We start from the raw sequence: 17,936 nt of genomic DNA on the forward strand, positions 1-17,936 counted from the left end.
TAACAGGGCAGCACAAATTCTCCAGTCGAGCCAGAGAGCTCCTAGAACATCTACTTAAGGGTCAAAAAAAAAAAAATCAAGAGTGGGAATGGCACACTAAGCATGTGGGCCTAGGAACACACAGGATTGTCTTTATGGTATCGAGAGCTGCTTCCTCTGTGCATAAACTGCAGCTCCCACCTGAAACACAGTACTCTTATTTTAAAGCTCACCTGCATTTCCAGCCTTGTCACATTTGCTTAATCTACTTAAGCAAACAGCAAGACAACGAAATAGTTTCAGCCACTGCCTCCCTCAAGGGCTGAGCAAACTGCTCTTTGGCAACACAGGATCCTCATCTTGCCGATGGCTGTCATGAACCATAACAACATTTAAGACTATGGTCTAAACGCAGTTTTAGCACAGCATGACCCTAGAACAAACATATCACGTTCAATCCACTTCGTCTAAAACAGGCAGCTGCACCACTCTGACCTGTATTCAAGGCCTGAAACATCAGGGGAACTTGGTGATAGGGAAAAAAAAATAATGACCTGTAAAGCACAGGGTAACTTCACAAGAGTCCTTCAGCCAGTAACGCAGGGGAGAGCTGTGATGCCCAGGCCTAACTGTGCAGAGGCAGGAAACTGGGGCACACCAGGATCTCAGAGCCTAAAGGAACTGAATCAGGTTCCCAAGACAGGATCTCCAAGTGAGGTTTGTTTTAAAACACACAGATGAGGTTTGCTGCACGGACAGTGCCCCCACTAACTAAATGTCATTATCGACAGCGACCCGGGCTTCTAGGCCCCGTAGCCACGGGACACAGAGCAGCCCCTTCGGCAAAGGGAGCCGCAGCTCACCTTGCTCCGGCCGACCCAGCGGCTAACGGCACGGGGCAGTGCGGGGACCTTAGGGTCCCCAAGGTGCGCTAACAACCACCTGCCCTCCGTGGGCGCCTACCCCGGGCACCGCTCCGGACCGTAACGGCCAGCAGCACCGGAAGGACCGGCCGCCCCACAGCGCCGGCACTCACCCGCTCGCTCTTCACAGAGCCCGTCACCTCGTCGTCGTTCAGGTGCCGCTTGAATTTCGGGGGCATGGTCTCTGCCTGCGGGAGAGGCGACTTCGTGCCCGGGAGGAGAAGCCTGCCGAAAAGGTGCAGACACGGGCCAGGTCACCCCGCTGTTCCATGACTCAACCGCGCGGTCCAGGCCGCTCCTTGCCAGGCCCAGCAGGAAGTGACAGAGCCCGGCGGGCACCCGGGGAGCCCTGCACGGTGTCCCCGGAAGGGGAAGAGGGAAAAGCGGAAAGATAAAACAAGGATGCAAGAGCCGCAGGGCAGGGGGAATGCAAGGGCAGCCGGTGCCCGACACCCGCACTTTCACCGGGGCCCGCCGTTCCGGTCCAGCCCGCCGGTGCCACAGGGGCCGCCAGCAAGCACAGCCAATGCCCAGACAGAGAAACCCAACCCCCGTTGGGACGCAAGAACCCACCACGGCAGCCGCACTCACCGGACTCCACTCCGGGCCGGGCCAGGCCGGCGGGAAATGGCCGGTGCTGCGGCTGCGAGTCAGCTGTCCCATCGACCGCCTCGGCGCTCCACCCACCGCGCCGAGCGCCGAGCAATCGATTTCCGACTAGAGAGCAGGGTCGGGGCGGAGCCTGGACTGTGCCGGGGCGTGGCCTCCCCGGGGGCGTGGCCTCCCGGGGGCCGGGAGCCGGCGGGAGGTGCCGGGGCGAGGGGCGGCCCCAGCCCGGTACCGCGGGAGCTGGCACGGGACCCCGGGGCTGGCCCGGCCTGGCCCAGCCCTGTGCTATGCCTCCCTGCCAGCAGCCGGGGGTTCCGACCGCCCCGGCCCTCGGCATCACCCCTGGCACACAGCCCCGGCAGCGAGAGCGTTGGCGGCGGCCGCAGGCTGCCAGAGTTCGGCCAGCGGCCTCGGGGAGTCCGGGCGGGGGGGTGCCGGCTGCCGCTGGGCGAAAGCCGCCACCGCCGCCACAGGCATCTGGAAGGTTCTGGCTCGTCCGTCCCCCCTCCGCCCTGGCCCTCTCCCCTCCGCCCTCCTGCCCTATAAATGCGGGCGTCAGCACGGAGATATCGACGGCATTGATAGTGCGGGGTCATGCTGGGGGCCTGGCTTGTGCTCTTGGGGGGCCTGGCACTGGGCTGCCGGAGCGAGAGAGCCTTTCTAAAGCGTGCGGATGACAGCACCGGGCGTTGTACCTACTCCTTCACGGTGGCCAGCCCCGTCGAGGCCGCCTGCCCCAATGCCGGCGGCGGGCCCGAGCTGCGGGCAGAGCTGGCGTCCCTCGCCGCACGCCTGAGCCGGCTGGAGAGCCGGGAGCGGGGCGCGGGGGGCTCGGGGCCACGCGGGGTTGAGGCGGGAGGAGCACGGGACTCCCAGCAAGCAGCCCCGTCCGGTGGCCTGGAGGACTCTTATGGCGAGCTGCTTCGGGCCAAGTCCCGGCTGGAGGAGGAGAAGGGGCGGCTGGAGCTGGAGAACGCAGAGCTGAGGAGGCGGCTGGAGAGCAGCGCCCAGGAGATTACCCGGCTGCGGGCCACCCGCTGCTCCCCCGGCGGAGAGGAGCCTGACCGCGAAGCCCTGCGTGTCCCCGGCAAAGGTAAGGGTCAGGGCAGAGACCCTGCGAAGAGCCCTGGCACCGACTCTCCGCAGAGCCTCTTCACTGCCGCCTGTGCAGCGCACCCACTGCTGCCCCGTTCTTGGGGACCCCGGCAGGTGCTCAGGCGGGGGGGGTCACAGCCCATTGCAGCAAACCCCCTCCCATCCCTAAATCAGGGCTGGCAGCCCGAGCCTACTCATCCCACCATCCACCCTACAGCAGAGGGGGGAACGCAGGGGACTGTGCTCATCTGAGGGCTTAGGAGATTCCCTGAAGGAACATTACACTCCAGACCAGAGGGGCAACAGCATCAGCGGTTGCAGAGCAGCACCCCCATCAGCAGGTCACAGATGTGCTCCACTGCAGCAGAAGCAGGCACTGGGCTCCTGACAGAGATGTTGGTGTTGTGGGGTGGCAACAGTCCATCATGGAAACCCCCAAAGTGGGGGGGGGAGACGACACACAGCTGTGGTGGTGAGGGGAGCTGGCTCAGACCCTGCTCACATTGCACCTTGCCCCACTGCAGCCCCTCGCTGGAACCCACAGCCCCTCACATACCAGGAGCTGCAGTCAGAGAGGACAGAGGTTCCCGCATCCCGGATCCTGGAGGAAACTGCACTTGGCCGCCCGGGGACAGAGGACTCAGGTACAGCCACCGGCATGGCTGGCCCCATGTTTCACTGCTAACAAACACTGCCTGGCCCTCCTGAGGGGCTTGCCAGGTGCAGCTACTGTCAAGCAATAACCCCTTTCTCTTCCTTCCTGTCCCTGAGCAGGCTGCGGTGAGCTGGTGTGGGTTGGGGAGCCTGTTGTCTTTGGCCAGGCAGACTCCATCGCTGGCAAGTACGGTGTGTGGATGAAGGACCCCGAGCCCGTGCCCCCCTTCACGCGGGAGACCACCTGGCGCGTGGACACAGTGGGCACAGAGGTGCGCCAGCTCTTCCAGTACGAGGCGGCTGAGCAGCTGGCCCAAGGCTACCCTACCAAGGTTCACATCCTGCCGCGGCCCCTGGAGAGCAACGGCGCTGTCATCTACCGCGGCGGGCTCTTCTTCCAGCCCCGCCACTCCCACGCCGTGGCCCGCTACGACCTGCGGACAGAGGCCATCACGGCCGAGAAGGAGATCCCTGGTGCCGGCTACCATGGACAGTACCCCTATGCTTGGGGGGGCTACACCGATATTGATCTGGCCGTGGATGAGACGGGGCTCTGGGTGATCTACAGCACCGAGAAGGCTCGGGGGGCCATCATCCTCTCCAAGCTGGACCCCAAGACACTGGAGATCCAGCAGACCTGGGAGACCAACATCCGCAAACGGGGAGTGGCCAATTCGTTCATCATCTGTGGCACCCTCTACACCATCAGCAGCTACTCAGCGCCCAATGCCACCATCAACTTTGCCTACAACACAACCACTGGCACCAGCCGGGCCCTCAGCATCCCCTTCAAGAACCGCTTCCGGTACCTCAGCATGGTGGACTACAACCCCACCGAGCGGCAGCTCTTTGCCTGGGACAGCTTCAACATGGTCACCTACCCCATCCGCCTCTCCCAGGTGTGAGCCGGGGCCGTGTTGGCTCAGCCCCTCTGACCCCTGTATGTGCCTCAGCACCCTGCTTTGCTCCCCAGCTCCCCCCAGCACGGCCAGGAGTGCCTCCTCAGCCAGCCCTAGGCAATGGTGGGGGCCACACGCTGCTCAGCCACAGCATGATGGGGCCACCAACATCCCCAGTGGCACCTCCGGCGGCAGCCCACTGTGTGTGAGTGCAGTGGGGAGAAATTAAGTGCTTCTCTAGAACCTGGTCAAGCCACTGGAGCGTCTTTCTGGGTTTTGAATGAACCACTCCTGCATCCTCTGGGAGCAGCCATGCTAAGCCCCCTGAATCTGAGGAGGGAGGGCTCAGGCACAGTGAAGACTGGGCAAGGCAGTGGTGGAGGTAGGGAGAGGCTGTCTGGGAAGGTCCCACCTTATGAATAAAAGCTTTCCCTGGTTGCAAGCAGCAATCCCCTCTGTGGGACCAAGGTTTGTGTTTCCAGGGTCTGGCTGAGCACGAGCACCACTGCTGCCCCTCAGCAGAAGCAGCAGTTTTGGGGAGGCCTCCCCAGTTCATTCCAGCCTTGCAGAGGAGAGCAGCATTTGCCCACCACCAGCAGCCCTACAGAACGGAGCTCCCCTGCTGAGAGCCCATAAGCCCTGCTGCATCCCACACTGCAGATGCCTGGGGCATTCCAGAGCTCAGCCACCTCCAAAAATTACCTGTCGGGATCAAATGCAGCAGGGAATATGGGCACTTACTGCACAACCTTTGTTTTACTGGGGAAACAAAATAAGCCAAGAGAGCAGTGGTGAGGAAGGCTGGCAGAGCATCCTGCAGCCGAGCAGCCTCTTGGTGAGCCCAGCCCCTCTCAGCCATGTGCTTCAGGTTAATTGTCTGTGCCTGGGCACCTATGCAGTATGGCCACTGTGGCCCCACTCCCTATGCCAGGCCAAGCCACACTCTTCTATTTATTATAGAAAGTTCATAGAAGGCTGTTTCTCCCCCCTTCCCAGGCACTCGGGACAGACAGGACAGCAGTGGCCCCATCCCTGGGGGGTACACAGGGTGCTGTCCCAATAGATGCTCACCACCACTGCTGCCTTGCACCTCATCTTTCCAAACCTGGATTTTCCTGGGGGTTGGTGGGCCAGTACCCCCATTGATGTACCAAGAAGCTGAAGGTGCTGGGGGCAACCAGTAAAGCTTTGGCCAGGAAAACGCCACATCTGGGAGGCAGCTGCTGATGCAGCCAACCCCAAGAGCACCTTTATTTAGCATGTTGTGACATGACCACAACATTGACTCGGAATAAAAGTTAAAGCTTCAGCACTAACCCCCAGAGATTTACCAGATGGGGAAGATTAGTGAGCTGCAGGTGGCTGGTGCCAGGGGCAGTGTGAGGTGGAAGGGATGAGGACACTGAGGCAGTGCTGGGGGGGTTGGCTGCTCACCAAAGGGAGGGGCCCCAGCTCAGAACCAACCCTGTTCTAGAAGGGCAGGAGACAAAGGGGTGCCAGGGAGGCGAAGGCAGCAGGTGCCAGCTGCAGGCAGCCCACACTCCTCCATTGTGAGGGCTGCCCTGGTGAGTCCTGTGGGGGGAACTGGGGAAGGGCCCTGCCAGACCACTGGGAGGGGGTGGGATGGGACACATCCCATGGGGTCTCTGTTGTGTTTGAAACCCTGCTGGCAACTAAGTACCACATGGAGTATAGCCACCACAGAAGAGACAATATCCAATATTATACAGCATCATACAGCATATATTATACAATATCATACAGCATCATAGTTTAATTCATTGGCCATTCTCACCCAAAATCTGATCTCCTTGAGGTACACTCCAAATTTCCCCATCCTCTCATCACCCACCAAGTGCACCCAGGTCCTGAAGCAAAAGCAGTCCCGTAAGTGAGTTTGACTTTGCCCGAGGCAGGAATAACCCAGACTGGTTTCCCCAGCAGATTCTTTATGTGCACCACAGGAACTTTATCCTTCTCTACAGTGTGTAAAAGTTGTGAATGGGCTGGGCCAGCCCTGTTGGCAGGTCCCCTGGTGTTGACCAACCAGGTGGCCTTTGCTAAGTGTGTATGTACCCGAATGTTTGAAGTCCCACCACCCTTTTCTCTGGGTGGTCCATTTTAAGTTCGATGTTCCCAGAGGCTCGTGCATGGTAGGGGATGTGATATACCCACTCGATGCCGTGCTGTTTGGCCCAAGCGTCTATAAGGTTATTCCAGAAATTAGTCCCATTGTGTGACTTTTTCTGGTGTTTTCATCTCCCCCTACAATAATGTCATCAGTGTTCTGGAGCTTGACCCTGTTCCAGTGCATTCTGGATCAGTCCATGGCAGATGGTAGGGCTGTGTTTCCACCCCTGGGGCAGTCGGTTCCAAGTGTACTGGAAGCCCCTCCAAGTAAAAACAAACTGTGGCCTGCACTCTGCTGCCAAAGGGATTGAGAAAAATGCACTGGCAATATCAATCGTGGCATACCACTTGGCTGCCTTTGACTCTAGTTCATACTGAAGTTCTAGTATGTCCGGTACGGCAGCTCTCAAGGGTGGTGTGACTTCATTCAGGCCACAATAGTCTACTGTTAGTCTCCACTCTCTGTTAGACTTTCGCACTGGCCATAATGGGGCTATTAAAGGGCAAGCGGGTCCTGCTGATCACTCCTTGGCTCTCCAGTCTACGATCAGCTGACGGATGGGAATCAGGGAGTCTTGGTTGGCGATATGCCGCCGGTGCAGTGTTGTGGTCGTGATTGGCACTTGTTGTTCTTTGACCTTCAGGAACCCCACAATGGAAGAGTCCTCTTTCACTACACAAGCTGACATTAGTGTCCACTTCTTCCATATAGGGGTGATTGATAGCAGCACAGACTGGTCCTTTGTTTCATTTGCAGTGCCTGCTGCTGGGGTTGGAGTGGCTGCAGTGTCTGTTGTCAAGGCTGGAGTAGCTTTGGTGTCTATTCCTTTGTCATCGGATCCGGAGACCTTCTTTTCTCCTTGAGGGTACTGGATAGTGCTGAGCAGGGCTCGGTGGGCGTGGGACAGGCCCCAGCACGTTGTGGTGATTTTGCCTCTCTGGTATTGCCAGGACAACAGCATACTTTTCCCAAATGTTTTACTAGTTTTTCCAGATTCCACACTTGTGCAGGGATGAAGTTCCAAAGCACTGGAGGGGCCCGCTCGCCTGGGTACTTGCCTATATTATGCCACGCACCCTGCCACTCATAAGTGTCCAGCCTCGGGGAAGATCTCTTGGTGGTATTCTTAGATAGTTATTTAACCTTAAAAAAGACCTGAACCATATGCAGCAACACACTGGTTCCTGGCAAAAGAACCAGGTTGGTTTCAAGGGTACTCAAAATCTTAAAAAATCTCAAATGCTGCTGTAAATAGCCTGGTGTGGGAGGAGAAGGTGTGGGTAAATGTCTCCTCCAGAGGCTGGTCCTCTGAGAAGGAAAGGCAAAAGATGTAACTGTTAATAGTTCCCATTACACGGCTGCAATGCTCAGTACAGGCACCACCAGATCAGTTTCACAACCAGCAATTCTATCATATCAGAAGCCATTACTGAAAAGTACAACAAAGTGAGAGCCTTAGCTCAGGCCCCATAGGTGACAAACATCACCGCAGGGAACACATACTGTGTTACACAATGTGACTCTAAGAGCAAGTGCAACAACTCAGAGAGCAAATAAATCAACATTGTGATGAGTGACTATTAATGCAAAACAGTGAAAGCTTATAAAAGGCTTTTCTGCCACACTCTGGTCAGATCTGTCGTTTTCTCAACCCTTCGTGCCCCACGTTGAGTGCCAAAAGGGACTGTTGTGCTTTAAGCCCAGCTGGTAACTCAGAACCACACAGCTGCTCGCTCATATGCCTCCCTTTCCCGGGTGGGATGGGGAGGAGAATTGAAGGAATGTAAATCCCATGGATTGAGATAAGAACAGTCCAGTAACTAAGGTATAAGAAAATACTACTATTATTAATGATAATAACCATAAGGGAAATAACAAATAAATATAAAACTAAAAGGGAAAAAAAAAACCACCACCAAACCAACAAATGCAAGTGATGCACAATACAACTGCTCACCAGCTGCTGACCAATACCCATCCAAACCCATCAGTGATCAGTCCCTTAGAGGTACACCACCCCCCCCCCCCCCCCCAGTTTATATACTGGGCATGATGTCCTGTGGTATGGAATACCCCTTTGGCTAGTTTGGGTCAGCTCTGCTCCCTCCTGGCTCCATGTGCACCACCTCATTGGCAGAGCATGAGAGACTGAAAAGTCCTTGATCAAGGTAAGTGCTACTTAGGAGCAACTAAAACATAATAATACAGCATTAGTGTCAGACTAAATCCAAAACACTGCACTATACCAGTGTGGGTGACACATAGAAATAGCATTGATAGATAGATAGATAGATAGATAGATAGATAGATAGATAGATAGATAGATAGATAGATAGATAGATAGCACTGATAGATTCAAGCATTGGGAACCCTGAAGAAAACACCAGGTGTTAATGCCCTGCTGGGGCCTAAGCCTTGGGAACTGTAAAGAGAACAATGAAGGGTAAAGATCGGTTTGCAAAACAAAGCAGGTGGTTTGCAAGATAAAGCAGGATGTGCATCTCAAAGACAGACCAAAGAGTGTGAATATTTGTAACCCCTAGCAGTTTTGCTAAATGGGGATGATAAGGGAGTAAAAGTGTGAAAGTTACTGCTTAGCACTTAGGAAACTCTAAAAGGGATGCGAGAGGCGAAATAAAGATCTTCAGATTTCACCAGAGCTGGAGTCCGTCTTTGATACGCCACATACCAGCTACTGGGTGAAACCAGGACAGGGACCAACCTGGGGCCGCAGGTGGGACCCCAGCACATGGAGGTAAGATGCTGAACGACCCTTTCTTGCTCCCTGGCAGGCTTGGTGCAGGGCTGGGACACTCACGACGAGCCAGCACCAAGCAGAGGTGTCCCACGCCAGCGATGCACCCTCGCAGATGCCACGGGGCAGCTCGGTGGCCCCAGCGAGTCCCCGCTGCCCTGCCAGCAGCCCGCTCCTGCTCCATTTGCTCTGCATTAGCAGTCGTGCCATCTCAGCCGCAGTGCTTGAGCCATGTGGATCGGCAACACCTCCCGCCAGCCGCCATCAGCCACGCCATGTTCTCCAGAGCCAGGGGCCCCGTGCCATGCCAGGAACCGGAGAGCGTTTGGAGCTGCATCACCTACACGCCGCAGCGGGTTGTGCGCTGCACGCTGGAGCTCACGGGCTGCGGGACGCCGCTCACCATGCCCCAGCGTGACTCCTTCTCCAGCTTCCTGTCGGGGGGCAGCCGTGCCTCCACCACTGACCGCAGCCCCACGCCCGCCATCTCAGCCGGCTGGGCAATGCATGAGGAGGACCCAGGGCTGCGCTGAGCTGGGTGCCCTGGTCCTGGTGTGGGGAGAGGGCACCCACTGCCACCGACCGCAGCTGCTGCAATAAACTCCTGGTGCATTATGGGCTCTCCTGGCCTCGGAAAACACGGGTGCATAGGCCTGCTCTGGGGAGCAGCCTCAGCCCTGCAGCATCCCTCTGCCCTGCAGCAAAAACCCACTCGGTAACAGGCAGTTACAGAGGAACAAGGCAAGCCGCAGGGTGGTACCCAGGGCAGTAACGCTGGCGGTGGAAGGCAGCTATAGAGGTCACCCAGGGAAAGGCAGGGGCTGTCATGTTCCCACTGGGGCCAGGAAGAGCAAGGCACGCAGCCCCTGCCGGCACAGCACTGACCCTACCCAGCCAGGGACAGCCAGGCAAGCAGCCACCCAGCCAACACACAGCCAGCCTGCTGCTGAGGATGGCAGAATGACAGGTCTGTCCCAGAACAGGACGGGAGGAGAGGCTGGAGCCCCACTTTACGCCACAGCTTCCCAGAGGCAAGAGTCGAGCCCCAGCATGAAAGGGGGGGCTTGTTCAGAGGTCCCTGGGGAACAGCAGCACCAACAGCTTCTCACAACAGTGGGTGGAGACACCGAGGGCAGACAGCCCCAGCCCTTCCCACCATCCTGTTCTCTCCTAGCAGCAGGGTCTTTTCAGGCTAGGAAGTCCAACGCTTAATTAACTAAGCCAATGTACACAGGATTTGCAGAGAGCTGGGCTGGAGCTGAACAGTGCTGAATACATGGCTCTACTTAACAGGCTTTGCAGAACAGCCCGGAGAGCTTCCCCCCCTCCTGCACCACAGCAAGAAGCCAGCCTGGGCCCACAGGGTTGCTGGATTCTGGCCCAAGTCACATTTAACCCTTGCCCTTCGGAAAAGTTATCATCTTTTTACAGACTGAATATTATTGGGGGGGGGGAAAGGTGAATTCTCCAAACAAAATAGTTCCATAAGTTATCGGGGGGTTCAGCACAATTACCTGTGAAGGCCAGAGCTCTAGGAGATTACACAAGAAGTCCCACTCAAAAAGGCAAGTTCTGTCTCAGTGCAAGGGGCCAGTTATCTAGTTAAATGGCAGAAAAATATTCAATGAACTGGGGGGTCAGTGACTAAAAGCTCAAGCTGGCCTTACAGGCAGCTGGAGTTCGCGGCTGTTTGAGAGGCCCACATCAAAACAGAGTTATTCAGATGTAGAATATGGCCAATCATTTGCCTTTCATGAAGTTTCTGCAAAAATACTATCCCTGTTATGCTCAGCACAAGAAACAGCCGAAAACTGGCTGTGGGGAACTCCCCTGACTTTGCTAGTAGCTTTACTGGAGAATTTAAGATTAATCCTTTCAGTGGCATTTCCTTAAATGCAGAATAATCTGGTGGAGGATATCCCATTTTTAGGATGTCCTTCCAACATGAACCAGGCTAAAGGTAGCCTCAAACCAGGGAAACATCTCAGTTACTCTTCTGCAGCACACCTGTAGATCAAACCACCGTCTACGATCGCTCAGTTCCCTTCATCCTTCATCTCCCTGAGCACTTACGTAGCTGTGCTTGTACAGTTCCTGTAAAAACAAAAAAGGTGCTTTACCTGTGGGGTCACCTACTCGGAGGCTGCATCTGCCCATCACCCTGTTTACTCCATAATGCTGCAGTTCTGCCCCTTGACAGAACCAGCCTCAGCAGGACACCTGCCCCTCTGGAGCCCCTGAACCTGGGGTCCCACCCAGCCAAGTGCAGGCAGCTCTGCATGCTCCCACCCACTGCAGGGCTGGCAGCAGCACCCCTGAGCAAAGGTGATCTGCACCACAACCAACGGTGCTTTGCACAGCCACCCCTGGCTGCCTTCTCCTTCCTTTGCTGACATGCAGCACCAGCTAGTATCTTCTCCCAAGGCAGGAATTACTTCCCAGAGACCAAACAGTGTTTCTGGTGTTTGGTACCAGGCTCCCTCTGGGGTCCAGCTGACAGCATCCTGCTGCTTCTAACCCCACAAACCAAAGCAGACACCTGGGATGCTTTCCCTCCTGCAACTGAAAGACTGAAGGTTGATCAGCCCTCATCCTGCCCCACACTTAAGGGCTTGAATCTGTAACTGTATGTTTTGAACATGTGGTAGTGAGTGTACATTGCTTGCGAGCTGGGAAGGGAGCAGTTTGGGAGCAGCAGCCAAAGGAAGCCTCCTGCACCCATGTGAAGGATCTGATCATGGCTCCCTCCTACAGGAAACCTCTTGCCCCTTACTGTGAGGGTTCAGATGATGCCTGTTGTCAGCCGCCAGCTGTGCTCATCCTCATCTCTCCTCTGAGGAGTGGCTCTTCTCTAGGAAGCCAGCAGCTCACCAACACACCGCAGAGGTAACATCTTGCAAACACAAGCTGCAGGTCCCGTCCAGAGCTAGATGGAAGCCACATCCCTTTGCTGCAGAATGAGATCAAAAGCACCAGGGGAAACACAAATAAGCCGTTTCAAACTGGTTTTCCTCAGAAGTCTGTTCTCCCAAGCTGTCATGCACACTCTTCGCTCGGCACACGGTGTTCAGGCACTCTCTGTGCATCCTGCAGCACTGTGCTAATCACGAGATTACCCGGGTGCTTTATTTAGAGAATACTTTATTAGTTTCTGTAATCAAACCCATGTAAATAAGACCGTACATATTTCATACAGTGCGTTACCCCTGTACAAATGGAAAAAAAAATTAAGTTTAACATTTCTAGACCAATATGGCTGTTAATTTCTGTACAATGCCAACTCACACTACAAGTGGGATACTTTTTTCCAAAGTTGACATCACAGCTAAAGTTTCCAAAAATTCAAATTATATATATATTTATATAAAAAGATAACCAATAGCGATTCACTAGGCATCGATAGCAGCAACAGCCTTTCCAGCTTCTGCAGTCATTTGAACAAAATTATACACATTAGACTCTCACCTCTTCCTTCCAAAACATGTAAAAAAACCCAAAAAACAAAAAACCAACCAAAAACCAAGGAAAACAAAAAATCCCAGAAAAAAACCAGCAAATTCTGCTACTGATGTGGTACCTGGTGCTTTTTATTAGCTTTTTCAATCATTGTCTGGAAAAAAACCTCTAGAATAACATTATTAAAAACAGCTCCAGTATAGCACAGTCACTACTACATATCATAAGCAGGTACAGGGTATCTTACATTCACAGAAGTATCATACAGTACTGTCCTACAGCTATAATACTAGAGGATACAATTAAAAAGGCATTTATTTGACTTGATTCTACTTTCCAGCACACTGTGGGCAAGGAGGTGGTGCGACGTAGCTCTGATATAAAGAATGCACCTTGTAGATTAAACTCTCTTTAAGCCAATAAGGTTTCTTTTATTCTCGTGGCACAGTTCGAAGTGCTCGCTGCTGTATACAGACATAAACTGGAAACCGTTTAGAAATCACTCGCATCATATAAAGATAGCTGGACAGAGGTGAACAGAACAAATCTGACTATTGATGCAATGAACCTTTCAATTCCAGAGGTGAACAACCGAGGGGGCAGTGGGTGTAGAGAACAGGTGGCCAAGTAGCATTTTCATATGGTGATCTAAATGCAATATATTTTCATCCAAGAAGCAGCAGCCAGCAAAGCACTGCCTTCAGAGGGAAGTTCAACGTCATCAGCATTACTCTGTGTTATGTTAGGTCACACAGCAAAGGCAATTTTGCCAGCTGTATGAATCCCTCTCTTTATTACAAGATAGAAGCTTAAGTCACTAAAAACTTAACACATATTACTTGGCCTAGCACCATCTTCAAATCTGCATGTTCTCATATTCATGGGTTTATAAAAAGATAAATAGCAGCTGAAGATCAGAGCCTGAAGAAAATACAAGTATTCATCTTGTCAGCTCAGAACAGGCCTCCCTGACCACCTCCCCGCTGTTACTACTGCTCCATTTTTTTCACTTTGGGAAACATACAGGTGTGTAAGCCAGTACACACGTGTAGAACGTGCACACGCCAAAAGCAGCCTCCATGCTGTTAGAGCAGACACAAGCCCAAGGAGCCTAGAAGCTCAGCTGGATACACAGCAGTTTGCATCTGTAACTGCTGAAGGCTTCTATGCCACTTTACACTGTTCAGAGCCCTAGGGGGAGAGAACACTATTGTCTCTTCCCTTGGGCTAGAAATTCATGCTGCTGCCATCTCACCCACCCTCCCCTCTCCCCCCACCTCCATGAAAACACAGCCTCTAAGATTTTGTTTCTTCGGTTTTGATTGCCTGAGGTTTGATTGGTCCAGTTCTAACAGGTTTTGTTGCTGTAGCAGGCGGAGGGGTGGGCTTTTCCTCAGTTTTGTCCTGGCAGACCCCTGAAGAGTCAGCAATTGCCTCGGTGGGTTTGCTCCCATTCTCGTCCACTTTCTGCGCTTTGCCTCCTATGGGTTTGCTCTGTTGCTGCTGCTGCTGCTGCTCAGAAAAGAATCTCTGGGTGGACTGAAGTACCTCTGCTCTCTGCTTTGCCTTAAGAAAGGGAGAAAATATGTTTACTGAAGAGAGGGCATTGGAATAAGAGTGACTTCACAAAAGTATCTCCTAAATGAAAGAGGAAGGACTGACTGCAGTGGCAAGACTTTCCTAGAAAGGCAGCATCCATCCAGCTGCTTCCTAGATGTCACTACATCTGTGCTCTTGGCTCCTCAGTAGTAGCTTAACATCATGCCAAAGCTTCCCTTGCTCTTCCTAATCATCAATTCAGAAAAGAGGATCAAGGACAATAGTTTGAAGCATTATCTAACATCTTTTTATGACACTATTATTGTACAGTTCAACAAGTGTAAGTACTACCTACAGCAGGCTCAAAACAAAGCTTCACTCCTCAGTGGAAGTCAGACATGACCAGAAGGCATGTGTGCCTGCACACTGCCCAAGCCCCAACACTACCATGAGGGCCATGCCAGTTGTCATTTCTGCTGCCGTGTGGTCTGGACTTCTTGAGTGCAGGAGCTGTGTATCGCACCAGCAGAATCTACTCTCAGCACCCAAATTCGTCCCCCAGCACATGTCTCTGGACACAAGACTTCAGAGTCTACAACAGGAATGCAAGTGAACCAGGTTCAAGGTTGTGTTCTGTGTAAGCTGGGGCCTTATCTGCTTCCCACTCAAAATGGGCATTCATCCCAGGTAGCACAAACTACTGCCTGGCTTATTTCAAATTCCTCCTCTGAATCCTGCCACTAACCTCGACTTACACCTGTGAAATTCAGCCTTTGTGACTACATGTTTTATTTGTAGGTTTTACACTATGCTGACCAGAGGCTTCAGAGATCAAGCACTTCGCTTTCCTGTCCACGCTTAAGCAAAAGCAGGAGTTGCAGTAAGAGGTCAATCTCGTGGAAGCTGCACAATTAAGTCCAATGCAGTCAAATGCCTTTTTAAAATTAAAAAGGTGTGTTTTAATACAAGGAGCCTCCACTACAATACAGTCACTAAGCTTCCACATACCTCTCTAAGTATTTTATGCTGTTTTACAGAAAACAGGGCAGGGGGGATGACACGCAACAGGGGGACAAAAAAAGCAAAAGCCTGGAACAAGAGGTCTTGGCTTTCATACTGTGCAGCTGCTCCAAGTAACTCAACCAGCAACAGAATAGAAAAAATGTGAACTCTGGTGTGCAGGACTGCAGCAACAGTCTGCTTTTACTGGAGGCAGATGGACACCTGAAATCTTCTGCACACATTTCAGCCATGCCCTGAAGGCTAGAAGTCTGGAGGAACTGATCACAAGTAACCAAGTGTGACAAAATAACTCAGATTCTTCTGAGCAGTGTTTTCAGGGAGATTTGGAAAACAGGACTGTATAGTCATATTTGCTGACTGTCTAAATTAAATTTCTAATATACTCATCAATATACTAAGCATCACCTGGTTAAGTGTACCGCTAATAAACCGGTGGTAGAAAACTAAATGGACCAAGTACCTAGAATTAAAGGAGTAATCAACTATCTGGGATAACTGATTCTCCTACAAGCAGACATAACCAGGAAAAAAGCACATTCCTTTGCTTTTACACCTGAATGCATGGGTTGTGGCAAATGACAGTAGATGAAGAAGCTCCTTAGCACCATCTGTTTGTACAAGCAACTTATTCTGCAGCAAACATGTGAAGTGTACAATGGTGTCCTTGCACAGACACCCCATATGGCAGTACCGCCTTGGTAAGAAGAGTTTGCCTCAACCTGAAGGGTCCCAAAGTGCTCTAACTCATCACCTGCTAGTGAAATGCAGCCACCTCTTCTGTGGAGCATACCACGTTACTGCATTCTACCACAGACAAGTAATCACAGGCATTTCAAACCGCTGAGAGTTGAATCTCCAGAATCACCAAGTAATGAGGCTGGCTGGAACAGGGGGGTTCAATACTGGTGTTCAGAGCTGGGGAGGCAGATGTGAAAAGATAGCTAGCAGCAAGGTTTGCAGGCTTCATCACTTACTCAGAAAATCCAGGCTCTTGAAATCTAATTTGTCAGATTGCCTTTGACAGCAGTGGCAGCTTCACAACTGCTGACCACAAGACCACTGGAGAGAGGAAGCTCCCTACACTATTTTTAGTCTAAAGTTCTTACTAAAAAAACCCCAGGGCTTAGAGGAGGTCTGTGTTCAGCTATTAGAGGCCCAGCTATACCAGCTTTGGGTCCAGAGGCATTTTAATTATGACATGATTTGCAGACACATTCCTGCCCTACAAGCTGTCAAGACTGAACCGGTGTTAACAGCACCGCTGTCCAAATACTAACCTTCATGTCTCGTTCAGCCTTCATCGCAGCCTGGGCCTGATTGCCTCTGGCTCCAGATACTGATCCACAAAGACCTCTGGCCACACGCGGTAAACGAGGGTGGCTCATAAGGCCTGTGGTCATCTGAGACGGCATCTGACTATGCAGTACTACTGGCAGCCTCTGAACAGGCGCTGGGAAGGTGTTAGTATATGGGGCTCTTACCAATGGAGGGAGCAGGTTAGGCTGAGAGAGAATCTAAGTGGGGGAAAAAAACAACAAAAAGAGACATTTTGCAATTAGAAAACTGCCAACTAGATTGCACGTTGGCATTATTTTAAATGGGGAAAAAGGTGCTGCTCTCCTGTCACATTCATGTCAAGAAAATAGGCTTTTATGTTAAGAGAGGCCATGTTTGAACTCCAGAAAAAAACAGCCCTGTAGTGCCGCTGTACCTGAAAGTAGGACCAACTTCCACCCAGTGTGTAATAAGGGAGAAGACCCATGCCAGGCAGTGGAGGACTCACTAGTGAAAGGCAGCCCTGGAAAGGCGAGGTAGTTCCTGCTAGTGGCAATCCAAAAATCAAATCTCAAATCCTACAATCAAACACTCCAAATGCTGAAGACAGACAGAAATATCCTACATTTTTTGAGAGGCTGGATTTCCCTAGCAGCCTGGCTACCGTCACTTGTAACAGGGATGCACCACCCTTGTAAGCCGTGCTCCCTGGAACGCCAGAAGCAAATTAAATCCTTTGTAATCAGCCCTGCTTTGTTTGGACTCCAGAAATCCTTTCCAACCTCAACTGCTCCACCAATACTTTAGAAATGCATCTCAAACAAACAACTGCAAATCGGCTTTGTCTTCAAGCATTTAAAATACGCACTGGGACCCTTCTGAGACACAAAGCTGCTCCCCTTCCCCAACCAAATGATCTGGTTTTGCAGGATGAGGAGCATTACAGCTGCATGGGGAAGCCAGCGGAACAACAGTCTGTTCTACATGATTCACAAATTGCATTAAATTCCTCAGTGTGCAAGAACTCCCAAAATTAAACACACCACAAAACCTGCACTACTAGTTAGCAAGATCAGAGAGGGTTGTTTGTTGTTTTTTTTTCTTTCATCTTGAAATCATGACATTTCATTTTAAGGATTTAATTTTGTATCTCCCTATGATAAAACCTGAGGGAACACAGCCAAGTTAAGAGTCACCAGGTCATACAGAGAAATTGATTTGTTTGTAAGCCAGCAGTCACCTACCTGTGGTGCAAACTGTGCAGGGAACGGCTGTGTCATTCTCACAGCAGCAGCTGCTGACTGAAACTGCTTCTGGTAGACAATGCTGTTCATTTTATTGGACTGATTGTTAGGACTTGTAGAACTGGCCCTAAAGAAAAAACAGACCAGTTAGAATCACACTGCTCTCATTCAGATGTTTTTGCTTTTAGTTACACCTTAACTAGAAATTCAGCATTGGACAGAGAAAAATAACAGTCTCTTGGAGAAGCTGGTATTAGATATCCTTCTGTATCTACCATTAATTTAAAATGCAAGCAAAATCAGAACTTAAGAATGCAAAGAGAAAAACCAGACATACTAGGATATGGAAAGATC

At 52.0% G+C, this 17,936-nt stretch overlaps 3 protein-coding genes across 23 annotated transcripts in view; 1 reads left to right on the top strand and 2 right to left on the bottom strand.

The window, feature by feature from the left end:
• Positions 1-69: 69 nt before the first annotated feature.
• On the bottom strand, positions 70-1,613 carry LOC134155225 (cuticle collagen 2-like). Of its 2 annotated transcripts, none has more exons than XR_009961468.1 (2): positions 1,499-1,613; positions 70-1,127 (listed from the first exon to the last, which is right to left on the bottom strand). XR_009961468.1 is itself a non-coding variant. In XM_062602149.1 (2 exons), exons 1-2 carry the CDS (start codon positions 1,563-1,565, stop codon positions 939-941), a joined length of 261 nt encoding a protein of 86 aa, XP_062458133.1. In that variant the 5' UTR covers positions 1,566-1,613; the 3' UTR covers positions 70-938. The 2 variants fall into 2 exon arrangements, 1 of the variants encoding a protein (XP_062458133.1); XM_062602149.1 differs by having other exon boundaries at positions 1,494-1,613.
• Positions 1,614-1,807: 194 nt separating this feature from the next.
• Positions 1,808-4,608, top strand: MYOC (myocilin). Its single transcript, XM_062602153.1, has 3 exons — positions 1,808-2,604; positions 3,131-3,250; positions 3,381-4,608. The coding sequence occupies exons 1-3, from the start codon at positions 2,106-2,108 to the stop codon at positions 4,163-4,165; spliced, it is 1,404 nt and encodes a 467-aa protein (XP_062458137.1). The 5' UTR covers positions 1,808-2,105; the 3' UTR covers positions 4,166-4,608.
• Positions 4,609-12,169: 7,561 nt separating this feature from the next.
• PRRC2C (proline rich coiled-coil 2C) overlaps positions 12,170-17,936 on the bottom strand; it is a 78,945-nt gene continuing 73,178 nt past the window's right edge. For 14 of the 20 annotated variants that reach the window (XM_062602158.1, XM_062602163.1, XM_062602172.1 and 11 more), the window contains 3 exons: positions 17,583-17,709; positions 16,341-16,577; positions 12,170-14,067 (listed from right to left, as the gene is read on the bottom strand). In XM_062602158.1, the coding sequence (XP_062458142.1) occupies positions 13,798-14,067; positions 16,341-16,577; positions 17,583-17,709 (634 nt within the window). In that variant the 3' untranslated portion in view covers positions 12,170-13,797. The remainder of the gene's footprint in view (positions 14,068-16,340; positions 16,578-17,582; positions 17,710-17,936) is intronic. The other 6 variants (XM_062602176.1, XM_062602175.1, XM_062602174.1 and 3 more) reach the window with 1 other exon arrangement.

Source organism: Pezoporus occidentalis, unplaced genomic scaffold, assembly GCF_034315485.1.
Source record: "Pezoporus occidentalis ecotype Australia unplaced genomic scaffold, CSIRO_AGI_Poc_V1 ctg76, whole genome shotgun sequence".
Lineage (NCBI taxonomy): Eukaryota > Metazoa > Chordata > Aves > Psittaciformes > Psittacidae > Pezoporus > Pezoporus occidentalis.

Coding starts and splice junctions, on each gene's coding strand:
- LOC134155225 (XM_062602149.1), bottom strand. CDS start 1,565: ATGGGACAGCTGACTCGCAGCCGCAGCACCGGCCATTTCCCGCCGGCC. Junction 1,128..1,493: donor CCGGCCCGGAGTGGAGTCCG/GTGAGTGCGGCT, acceptor CCTTTTCGGCAG/GCTTCTCCTCCCGGGCACGA.
- MYOC (XM_062602153.1), top strand. CDS start 2,106: ATGCTGGGGGCCTGGCTTGTGCTCTTGGGGGGCCTGGCACTGGGCTGC. Junction 2,605..3,130: donor CCTGCGTGTCCCCGGCAAAG/GTAAGGGTCAGG, acceptor GCCCCACTGCAG/CCCCTCGCTGGAACCCACAG. Junction 3,251..3,380: donor CCCGGGGACAGAGGACTCAG/GTACAGCCACCG, acceptor GTCCCTGAGCAG/GCTGCGGTGAGCTGGTGTGG.